Source organism: Trachymyrmex cornetzi, unplaced genomic scaffold (assembly GCF_001594075.2).
Source record: "Trachymyrmex cornetzi isolate Tcor2-1 unplaced genomic scaffold, Tcor1.1 scaffold78, whole genome shotgun sequence".
Taxonomy (NCBI): Eukaryota; Metazoa; Arthropoda; class Insecta; order Hymenoptera; family Formicidae; genus Trachymyrmex; species Trachymyrmex cornetzi.
Window position 1 is genome coordinate 904,729 of NW_017300113.1, and position 12,522 is coordinate 917,250.

Genomic DNA, 12,522 nt, shown 5'->3' on the forward strand with positions numbered 1-12,522 from the left:
CGGTTTAACTCCACCAAGTAGTCTAACTCCGCGATCGATTTGAGTGGTTATGCCTACACAACCGTTTCTTATCCGTGCGGTAACTCGCGCTTTCTCCTCGCGCGTAGAAACGAATTACAGTGTGTAGAAGATAAGTTTTAACACGCAACATCTGTTGTAATATCGACTCTTGGTTGATCGTATGTATGAGAAACGTGGACTTGTCTGAATAAATGATTTTCAACAATGGTGACGTTGAAACGCTCTGCACAAAATAATACCTCTAAGACTTTTATTAAATTTAGTATTTCAAATTTTTCGTAGTTGCTGATTCCAAAGTGTAAAACAATTCAAAATTGGGAAATAAGGCTTTACTTGTAACACTGTTACAATTACAATTATTTTTTTAGTAACTAATAACGACGTTATATTTTTATTAATAACTGTTCGAGAATGCAGTTACATTTTTGAGGTAATAAATATAATAGTTACAAACCTAATAGTTATGATTTGTCATTATTTTGTAAACTTTCAATATAATGTATACGGAATGTGTATAAGCGAGGTAAAAGGAAAGGATAAATCTCCTGTTGATCAAAATTAGTAACTTTGACAACTGGATGTCACTCATCAAAGTTTAGTAAAAAAGTATAATCGAATTATAATTTATTTGATACTTTTTGAGTAATAACGAATTGCTTTTTATGACGGATACCAAATTATAACGATAACGAGTTATAACTTTTTATTAAAAGTAATTTTTTCAACCTTGAAAAAATTAATCTTGAAGATTTTTATGAAGATGTTGAGGAAGAAGACAGACTAAAAATTTGTTTTCTGTAGATTTATTCGTAGATTTTGCGGGATTTTTTGCGAAGAATTTAAACATTTTGGCGTTTACCTGTAAAATCGAAACGTATCGAGGTCATCGTGCCGATCAGCCCTTGTCGAATCGAGGACGAAGAAAGAGGGTTAAAAACGAACAACGTTTACGGCAGCAAAATTCGATTTCAGGCGAGACGCCGATCGCGACAAAACCGTCCGGTCTTCGACAAAGAGCGAGTCCGGCTTCCGAGAGCCTCGTGAGACTTCGAAAATCGGCTAATCAATTTCTTCCGCATTACAGCGTGCTACCTGACATCGTTCCCCGCATGATCCTCTTCAACGTTTGTGCGACCTTGTCGCGAGGGACCAATCGAGCCGAAATTTTTTTCTACGAGGGTCAATAGGGTGATACCTAGTCTACCAGCGATACTTGACCATAGTTCGAGCGACTTTTACCAACTCCTAGACAATCTACGAAAAATACTGTCACACGGAACTATCGAACTGAGCCTTTGTCTACCTTCGCCCGGAAAACGCACGGAACGAATTCGAATTCGCAACACTTCTTTCTTCGCGATGTCACGCCCCGTTCCGTTGACTAATTGTCAAAAAGATTTTTTTCTCCCAATTGCCATCGGTAGCACATATCCAATCGGATTTGTCAAACTTGGTGTTGACGGTAAGGTAAAGAAGAAACGGTTGATTAAAGCACAAGCGAAGAGGCAATATTTCTTAGCTCCTTGTCGTGAAATTGCACTGATATAATCGGCTCGAAAAGTTATCGACGAGCTTGTTAGAAATGTCTCAATAATCGAGGTAGATAGAACGTATCTGTCAGCAGGATATAGCAATAATAATTTGTAACGCTTCAAGTATAATCATTTCTTAATATTGCTTACAATTTTAAACCCAAAGGACATATATATAAGACAAAATGTGTTAGGAATTGACGGAAGAAATTTTTTGTCGATTTTCTACGATTATTTGGAAACGCAATTAGGTGTATTCTCCTGCAATCTTTGCTTAACGAGAATTGATACAGCAACTGCCAAAAAATTTTCCGGATAATAATCTTAGTATTGTATTGCCTGGATCAAGTATCTTTACAAATAAAGATTGTATATAAGTACTCAATATATTTTAGTAGGATATCATTATTACAGCAATAATTTTATAATGTAAACAAAAATAGATTAACACGCAAAAATGATCATAAAATTATATGTTGGTCGGAAACTTTTAGCACCCACCGTATATTTCTTCAATTTACTATAACGAATATTTATAACGAATTTAATTTATAGCTCTTAACTCTTGAGTAATTAAATGTTAATTTTATTATTTGAGCTGCTTTTGTAAATTCTGAATATCATGAACATTGTTTTGCGAATTTATTATAGTAACAATTTAGAATACACTTGGTTAAGTTTACATTAAAAAGCTTTAATTGCAAATTTGCAGAATTTGCAATCAATAACAGACGCATAATTTCTGATATAAGTAGACCATCGTTTTTACGGTCTAATCAGTATATGAATGTCACATTATGTGATTATATACCTTCAAACTATTCTTCTGTATAGCTCTAATCGCAACGTCGATCATATACTCGTATAAATTGACTTCTAGTCCGCCAGAGTCCATTCAGAAGATTTTTTCTAAAGTTGCGTTTCGCCGATCAGCTGTAAATCTTGACTGAACCTTGGGCCGATGAAATGAAATGCATAATATTTGCAGCCACCTACGGCGGGTTTCCTTCATCTGTCTTCGTTGCAACGAGAAGAATTTTCGAGGGTCCTCCACAAGGAAATCCTAGATTGTAGACCGGTGAATCCCATGGGACCCCCAGGGGTTTTTACAGCTTTGACTTGCCAGGATTTTGCTACTGTACCAAAGACAGATTTACAAGCAGGTATACAGATACATTTATGGAACGAGTTCTTTAGAAAAATTTCTACCAGGTCCATTATGCGTTCATTATTATTTTATCCCCAGTGACGGTTATAAATATCTTTCTACTTTGGGCAAACGTCATCGAAGCCGGAACTTTCGAGATGAAGTACCTTGAGACCGAACATCCCCAAATCGATGGGTTAGAAAAAAATCTTGAAAAACGATTGTTAATATTTATGACTAACTTATGCGATAACTTAAAAGTTAGTAACTTAAAATGTATAACTAATTAAAGAAGAAACAACAGAAAAACGAAAAAATTGAGAGAACACGAATGAAAATGGAATTAAGAATTTGGGATTCGTTCTTTTTATTGCACACAAAGAGCATATTATCTCTAATAGATGATAAATAATTTCCCTGGGTCGAAGATTCTTAAGATTTAAATTCGCAAATTCGTAAACGACGCGTCCCACCCGAAATTCACTTAACAACCGGCAATCACTTCGCTTGCCGCGCTATCGTCCCCGGTATCGCCGGTACCATACACATATCAGTAGCTGTGATACACGCGAGATGCAATCCTCCGCGACGACACGTTCCGTGGGCGGCCCCGTGGGCAGAGCCGCCCATTGTGCGGCATTCGTTTGCCAACCACGTGGTAGGGCGTAGCCAGTAGTGGGACCCCTCTGGTATCATGAGTCCCAGCGAGAGAGAACAGCGGAGCCCCCTTCTACCCTCTGCTCCAACGTCCGGACATGAGCCCCCCTCGGTGCTCTCTCTTTCGAGGGAGAGACACACGGGACACACGGTACCCCACAGCTGACACGTTATTGCCGCAGTACCCCTCGTAACGAAAGCAGCGTGTACTTTACCGATTCGTTTTCTTGTTTCCCGGCTCAGGAACGTGCTTGATCGCGACGTCGCCCTCCCCCGTGTTCGAGGGCAACCGTGGGCAACTTCGCGTAAATATCATTTTCATCCCCTGTACTCGGATACAACAGACAGCCGTGTTTTATTTGTTCCTTCCGTCCGGAAGGAGTAGAGCGCCCTCCAGTTCTGTTTTTCTCTTTTCCCTTCTCTTTCTCTCTTACGAAATTCTTCTCGACCATTTGTGTCTATACTTGGGACGTGGAACTTCGGACCAAAGCGACCGTTCCTCCCTCTGGATTTGGATGCTCGACAAACAGTCTTTTCCTTTTGGAGCGAGTGGCGAGTGCAAAGGACGAGAGCTTTCTGGCTCGAGAGTGACGGGAGTGAAGTTTCTCTTGATAGTGTATGTGACAATAGTTGTGTTACTCGGATAACGCAACGAGAACTACCGGCATGGACATCGGCGGGAGACCCACGTTTGGCGGATATATGTTTCAAGGTTAGTTTTTGCATCAAAATTGCGCGAATCATCGAAGTGAATAAATATTAAGTAGCAGAATGATGAACGATGACAGGCATGTAGAAAAATTCTTGATATTCTTTCACATTTCTATAAAAGCTTTTTTTCAAAAAATGGGATAATATAGTATCTAGAGAAATAATAGGAATTTATCTTGAAGTCTCTTTTTCTGAGATTTTCTAACAAGGAAATTCTCGAAAAGTTAAATATATGTTATCGTATCATTTTAAAATAACAAACTATTCGGACTAAACTCGTGGTGTAAATTATTATCTTAAACTGACTTTTGTAATCGTTACAGATTCAATTTTTAATTATTTTATTATCGTTGTGTATTATCCTAGGTACATCACGTTGCTGGAATTATGTTCCATGCTACCTGAGATGTTTGCTTCCCAGTGAGAATTGATAATAGAATCGACATTGAATCGATGTCGAAATTATCAAATCGACGTCGAATCAACGTCGATTCGACATCGATTTCATTGTCATTTCTCACTGGGTTGTTGTTTTCTCTCTGACACATGTTGCTTCTCTTCGAAACTTATGCACGATAACTTTTATCTCAAGTCTCATTCGTGATTTTATTTTTTCTTTTGAGGAGATCTTTGATAATTAAATCTGTTCGCGTTGCTTGAAATTCCCAAAATTTTTTGCTTAAAAGGACATAAACATATATTCGAATGTTGGAATGAAAGGAAACAAACATGGTGAGTGCAAAAAATACAAGCAACACGAACAGACTTATTGCTGCATGTGGGAAGTTTTATAAGTTAGTAACTTTTAACTTTTTAAAAATCAAAATTTTTGTTATTATATATAACACAGTCTCCTTTTAAAAAGTCACTGATTTTTTAAACTGCCCACATATATCGATTTAATTAGTTTTAAATAAATATCGATTTAATTTGTTTTAAATAAATCGGTAGAGCAGGATCCTCGAGTCTCGTTCTTTAGAATTTTCCGTAATTTCTCACGCTACCGGTCTAATTTCGACGTCACCAGTTAAGCCATGGATCTTTTCTATCATCCTTTATCGAATACTCGCGATCTTTAGACAGTCAAAGAGCTGCTGCATAAATTATTAATTTTTCAAAATAAATTAATTAGGCACTGTGGCAAGTTATAATCGTGCTGTTCAAATACAATTCCCAATGATTATAATGCATAAATATTTTAATGGGAATAGTTTCGCGATTTGCATTTCTTAATTGCGATTCCCAGATCTTATCTGGCCGCGTGCGTCTCTTACGGCGTTCGTACGATAATATAACGGCGTGCGTAAAAGGGTGCATTTGCGTCGAATTACACTGACGTTAATCGTCGCATTTGAAAATTTCATTACTGCGATTAAATAATTTACGCAACGCCACGTCGATAACAATGCAGCCGCTTAATCGTCACGTTCGCGCACGGTTATTAAGACGATAATTAAATTCAGTCACGATCACCATTAACACACATTCGATCGATTGCACCGCCGTGTGATTTTGATAAATCAATCCTGTCCAAAGCGAGCGATCCCGTCGTAAATTAAATGGTAACGCGCGTTCGCGCCGCGCCTGGCCGTACATTAAACATTCCCCTTCGCCGCCATTTAATTGATATTCATCTTTAATACGAGCTCGCGCTTCGAAATTGAATAAGACAAATCTACATTTGATATTATCATGCCCCGTATTGGACATGGATATTTATTAGGCGTGACATAATTTTCCCTTAGGCGCATTGTGTGAAACGCATCGCGGTAACACTAACTGCAAATTGTAGAAACGATATATCGTATTCGCTAAGTAGGTAATTAGCGATCGTTAAAAATGATAGATAATGCACATATCGTCGTGGTCATTGTGCTTTTATTTGATATCCTCTATCAATGTAGATTAATTATAATCTCGGTTTAACTTACTTTTTATCTTCTTCTAGTTCCAAGAGTTAGACTAAAATAAAAAGTAAATTAAACCGAGATTAAAATTAATCTACATTGTTAGAAACGAGTCTGAATCCAAGAATCGATTATTATTTGATAAATAGAAGAAAATATCATCCGCTTGATTTGAAAAAATTATTTTAATATTGTAACAATGTAACAAATAATAAAATAACTGTTGAAATCTATAAATCTTATTACAAGAACATTAATTGTAATTTCCATACAAAGATCATTGAGGATGCAGTAATCATTGAATTTTTTTCATTAATAGCCTAGAGCATGTTATATTCATAAGGTCTATTAAAATAGCATTCGCAAAAGTCAGTTACAATGAACGTGACTTTTGTGACAAAGCGCACAGCAGGAGACGTTTCAAAAGGCATCCCGACGCAAGCAGGCCGTCCAGGTCGGTGTGACAAAGACGACGATTATCTTTAATATCGGCCGAAGGTTAGTTGAGAATCCCTCGAAAGAAAGCCACGACCGATCCGAGGATTACGACGAGCGGATTCCATCGACAATGAGATTCCGTCGTTTCAGACGCGCGCGCGTTCAGACAATTATTATAATTACCCGTCTCTCCGCTCTGTGTACACGGAGCGTCCGTAATGCGTAAACATAGTAATTACGCGTGCGGCATCGCGCGCGCGTTTACCCGGGATGGCCTGATGATACGGGAGCTAATGTCACGTACGGTAGGGTGGCTAATTCGACTAACGATCCGGCTTTATACTCGTTAGTGCTGGAAACGGCCCGGTGCACGCCTCCTCGCGCGCATAACTTCTTCAATTTTACGGCTGTTAGCCGTGTTTTTGGTATCCTCAGCCGTACAAGAGTGCACGCCGCTCCTGTTATCTGATTTCATGTTTGCGCCCCGGTCCGATTCCGCCGCTAATTTCAAGCTCAATCACCGCAATCGCGCGGTCACGAGGCCGCACACGAGACCACATTTTTCCGCCGTTTGTTACCTTTGTCGCTCGTTTTTCCAATGAGAACCAGGTATCGTTATTCGCCGAGCGTCTTTGTAATTTTTGCCAAAGAAAATAAACACATCCACTTATTTATTATTAATATTTTGACCGATTCGTACGTTTTAAAAATTTCCTTTACCTCTCTTCTCAAAATGCTGCCTCGAGCAAATCAATTTCGAGAAGTAAAAAGTAATTTGTAAAAATATGTAGACACTTAAAAATTTAAGATTGCGATGCATTTTCAATTAATTCTACCTAAGAAATGTCTAGCGGTACTTATTTTGTAATTAATAATTATTTGCTGTTTTAACAATAGATTTGATTAATATTTCGGTTTCTTCTTGCAGGACAAGGACGGATGAATCAACTAGGTGGAGTCTTCATTAACGGGCGACCTCTTCCTAATCACATCCGCCTAAGAATCGTAGAAATGGCCGCCGCGGGAGTCCGTCCTTGTGTGATCTCTAGACAGCTTCGAGTTTCACACGGTTGCGTCTCGAAGATCTTGAATCGATATCAGGAAACTGGGTCCATTCGCCCGGGTGTGATTGGCGGTAGTAAACCGCGAGTAGCCACGCCGGAAGTCGAGACTAGGATCGAAGAGTTGAAGAGGGACAATCCGGGAATATTTTCTTGGGAGATTAGAGATAAACTTCTGAGGGTGAGTGGAAGAATTCACGCGCATTCTATAAATTATTCTCTTAAATAACTCCGGAAGAGAATAGTCCTAGTAAGATCGCCGTTACAAAAGCCCTCCGGAAAAATAGAATCTTAAATAAATCAAGAAGAGAGGTGCTGTATATTAAAAAGAAAGAAAAAAGAAGAAATACACGAAGCTACGATTGTATGAATACGAAAGGCAAAATAGCGATTTCAAGCTGCTGCTTCATTATTCCGGTCACGCGGACATTTTTCCATCCGCGAGAACCCCGCGAGCCATCGTTCGACCCCTTCGATCGAACGTGGTGGACGTTTTCTGCGCGCTTACTCGTGTCTCTATCTCTCTCGGGGATCATGCTCAATGGGGCTTTTTAATCTTGTGCACGAGGCGAGAGCGGCGGGGTACGTGAGCAGCCCGAGGCGACTCGCGTGTCCTTTAATACTTTACTGACCGCCGTCTACACCCACGCCTCATTGGCGTAACACCTCCGCGTCTGGATTTTCGAGTATGCAAATGTGCTTTTCCGTGAATAATCTCTTCCGCGTTGCACCGTTCAATCCCGATGTATCGTTCGACGATTTTCCGATAGAAAAAAAAAAGAAAAGAGAAAAAGAAAAGAAACGCTTCGTTCGTATGATGCACGAGGAAGATATTACCGTGAAGAGAGAAAAGATTAATTACGTACGCGACGTCAACGCTGAGTTTGAGGACATATTTAATTATGAGTTGCTATCGACGTAGGCGTTAGTAAATTACGGAATGTGTAAGCAGAATATAAATATAAAAAATAAAAAAAACACTGAAGGAATTCCTCATCAGCAAAAATTATATTATATACGTATAAGGGAGAATTATTGCTTTTCCTGCTGTCTTTAATCTAAATTAATTTTCCTACAATTTTTTTTTAGCAAAAATATATTTAATATCACGCAAAGATGAAAGCAAAAGATGATGTTACCAAGAACTATTATTAGGAAATTAAATTGATTATTTAATCCGGCGGTTTCGTTGGCCGAGCGGCGTGAATCCTGATTCACCCCCGGGCTCGTCCTGCTTTTATTTGCGATCGTGTCGATCGTCCGGCGCGGTAGCACTCCTCTCTCGGAGCAACAAAAGTCAGGTATCGGATCTCGGGGAGGCCCCGAATATCTTTACGTGTCTCCGCGATAAGATCGACGGCGGTTCTCAAACCGAAACCGTGCGAAATTCCGATAGGACGGGATATTTTGTCCCTCCCATCGATGCCGAAACGCCTCCCTTGCCGAGGGCGATCTACACGATAGAGAGATAAATCTCGCTCGAAAGAAGTATCATGTGCATCGACCGCAAGAGCGACAATAAGGAGAAAATGTATCAATCTGCGGGAGACGTGCGTGCAAAAATACACGCGAGAGAGAGAGAGAGAGAGCGAGAGAGATTGTGGAAGAGCCAGTCAGAAAGAGAATGAGAGTGAAAGCGAGGACGCGAAAGAAAGCAAAGCATGAGCAAAATGAGAATATAATAATGTGAGAGAGAGTGAGAGAGTGTCTGTGAAAGAGAACGAGAGAAAAAGAGAGAGAAAGGAACGATGAGAATATAAAAGGAGACAGGAGAGAGAAATTAAAGAGATATGTGAGGGCGAAAGAGCAAGAAAAGAGAGCTCTTGGGAGTGAGGAAAAGCGAACGATCAAGAGAGAGAGAGGGGGGGGGAGGGAGGGGGAGAGGGAGAGAATGGTCGCCGAAAAACACCGTTCGAAGAAGAAGAGCAGATATGAACGGGCGGACTACGAAGGGCGAGACGACGAGAGGACGACAAGAGAGCCGTCGTAGAGGAGGAACGAGAAACGGTTTCGAGAACACGTACGCCGCTGCAGTCGTGGAGGCAGGCCGGTCGTGGCCGGCATTAATACGGCATTTAATGTTGGAAGGAGGCGTTCCTGGGGCCCCGAGGCCCGCAGGGCGCCTCTCTCTCCTCGTCGCTCCTGTAGTCCAGCTGCCTTGCCGGGTCTACGTTTATCTCTCTCTCTTTCCTGTCATCGCCCGGGACCCGACGCCTCAGCCACCACTGGCAGAAGGATCGTTATTGTTTCTGAGATCGGCAGATAGCGATCGACACCGACGACCCCCTTTTCCTTTTTTTTTCCTCCTCCCTTTTTCCCCTCTTGTCTCTTTCTCTTTCTTCCGCTCTCTCGAATCGCCGCTCTCCTTCATTCTTCCACCCGCTCTTCTCGCTTTTAAATCTTCGGCAAAGGCAAAAGGCAGTTCTTTCACCTTGGCTCGCGGGATAATGCTCACTCGATCTTACCACGCGCTTTCTTTATTTATCTCGTTCTCTTTAGCGAATCGCCCGTTCGGCACGCACTGATCGATCGCCGCCGCCGTCTCTCGATCGCGCCGCCGATAACGCCGATCGGTATCGGCGCGTGCGTACGTGCGGAGATTTTCGCGGCTCCGCAGCGGGACCATGCTGTCGATGCTGGGTAGGTGTGGCGACGAAGTTTTCTTGATACCCGATATGGAATCACGAGATATGAAGAAATCTTTGAAACACTATACGAGCTTATGAGCTGCACTGCATCCAATATCTCATGCAATCTCAGTTAAATGGACTTGATCTGAATAATCTTGATCTTGATCGTGATACTGAAGTTATATATGAACTTATTTTTTATATAGAGGATTAAATCGACATTTGAAACATTGTTAATTGCAATAAATCGCGAATGCAATTTTCCTGTTTGCTTAATAAGATAAAGATGACCCATGAAATGTCACACCATTTATCATTTTCAATTTTCAGGCTTTAGTAATCGATTTTATAACAATTTAATTAAAAATTAACGTATTATATGATATAAACAAAATAGTACAATATTTTATGTGGCCACCTCGTATATATAAATTAACCCTTACCGTACCCTGTACAATTTAGTGCCTCATTCATATCATCAAGGGTCACTAGAATCTCTTCGTTTTTTTCATCTCTCGAAAATAATTTAAAAAATCTCTAAAAATTCACCAATATACTTTCAACTTTCTAGAATAAATATTGACTCTTTATTTTGGAAAATAATAAAATGTAGTATAATTTATAATTACCGAAAGACTCAAAGAAACTTGCACGAACAGGAATCGCTCGGTCACTAGTTACCCATATTGGTACGATAAGGGTTAAGTTTACGTATCATTTTGATATAATTTTTCTAAATGCCTTTCAAAAGTATACTTTTTACGAGACAAAAGTACTTATATGAAAGGCTTGGATTGTACTACCGACATTGGATACTTTGTACTTGATCGTTATTATACTTCTGTGTGGCACGGAGTGGCTATCTTATGGATAGCTCACTTTGCAGACATCCATCAGCAAGCGCGCATTGGAATCGTTGAAACTACAATTATTATGACGAAGATGATGGCTCGTCAGAGTTCCCGTTTGTGATGTTATGGGTCTTTTGTTTCTCGTAACGGTCACTCGTAAGTACACTGCAAGTGCAACGCCAAAACTACTGCAATTGAAGAAGAGAGGGTTATTCTGTTTCTCACACAAACGGAAATAACGGAATTTGCAACTAATTGTTTGCTGAATCACGAATTCTTCTCCGTATTCTAAGATGAGATAATTAAAAACTAACGATCGCGATTCATCAAGCTTCAGAATGCTGAAGACGACAAATGCCTCGTTGCAAGTAATTTAAATAGCAATCCTAAATCTATAAGCAGTAGTCCTACTTACATTTTATGATTCATTTATCTCACGTCGCACGTATAATTAAACCGCAATCACAGTAAGTCATTCGAGACAAATCTCTCGCTCAAAATAAATGCCACGAGATAATTTTAAGAGAGCCTACTCATCGCAAATAAAATCAAATGATTACATTAAACGCGCGTTAAATCAATTTTATTTTTCACTTCATCAAATTAATTTTATTTATTTCACGTAAAGTTTACGGCGATGGATTTATATGTTTCCTCAAACGAGACCGACTTGTCGGAGAATCTCTGGATCATTGTTATGATCGCATCCTACCTATGTCAATGATACAACGAAACGTTGCTTCCCCATGAAAAGGTCGCTTTCGTTTTCCACAATTACCTATGCGTTTCGTCGCCGAACAATCTGGATCCCGCGGGCCGTATTCTGCCATGATGCACATGCGTGTAACGGTACCGGGACACAATATGTAATAATGCTGAGTCTCTCTCGGTGCGGTGCAAATATGTATGCCGACACGAAAATAATCGCACCAAATTGTAGTGCAGTAGCATGCAGTTGCAAATGCCACACGCGGGTCGACGGTGCCACGTAACTCTATACGATCGATCAATCCGCCGATCTCTAGCTGGAATGGTGAACGCTGGATCGAGACGGAAATGTGCGAAGCTTTGCGTAAGCCTAGCAATCTTTACCCGGGAAATCGCGGAACGTTTTTACGCGGAAATTACCTGAATTAATGCGAAAACAAAAGACGAAGGGAATAGAACTGTCTTATCATTATCATAATGATAGTATCGCAATTTATCTTTCGAAAATGATATATTCTGTATGATTAGGATGGGAATCTTTGCGAAAAATTCCACCAACTAAATAATTCCAATCGTGGAATATTCGAATCGTTCGATTCGATTTCTAATTCTGTTTCTAGAAAGCGATTAAGATGGGATTTTTGAGTCGCATTAAGACTGTAAATTACAAGTGATGACTTTAACAGGCAAGATATGAATTACTCATATGATAAATAACTTTTAATCTAATTTTAGTTTTAATTTTATACATTTTACACTAGAGTTTTTAAATTTAGGTTCTTAGGCAGCGTTTTTGCTGATTACTTTATCCTATACAGCGCATATTTTTAAGGAATATCCTAAAGATGTTCAGAGGATG

General features: G+C 39.9%; 1 protein-coding gene across 1 annotated transcript in view; it reads left to right on the plus strand.

Moving 5' to 3' along the window:
* Nucleotides 1-3,924: 3,924 nt before the first annotated feature.
* The window catches only part of LOC108768292 (protein gooseberry-neuro), a 28,935-nt gene continuing 20,337 nt past the window's right edge, over nucleotides 3,925-12,522 (plus strand). The window contains exons 1-2 of the mRNA XM_018518675.1: nucleotides 3,925-4,069; nucleotides 7,342-7,655. Of these exons, the coding sequence (XP_018374177.1) occupies nucleotides 4,024-4,069; nucleotides 7,342-7,655 (360 nt within the window). The 5' untranslated portion in view covers nucleotides 3,925-4,023. The remainder of the gene's footprint in view (nucleotides 4,070-7,341; nucleotides 7,656-12,522) is intronic.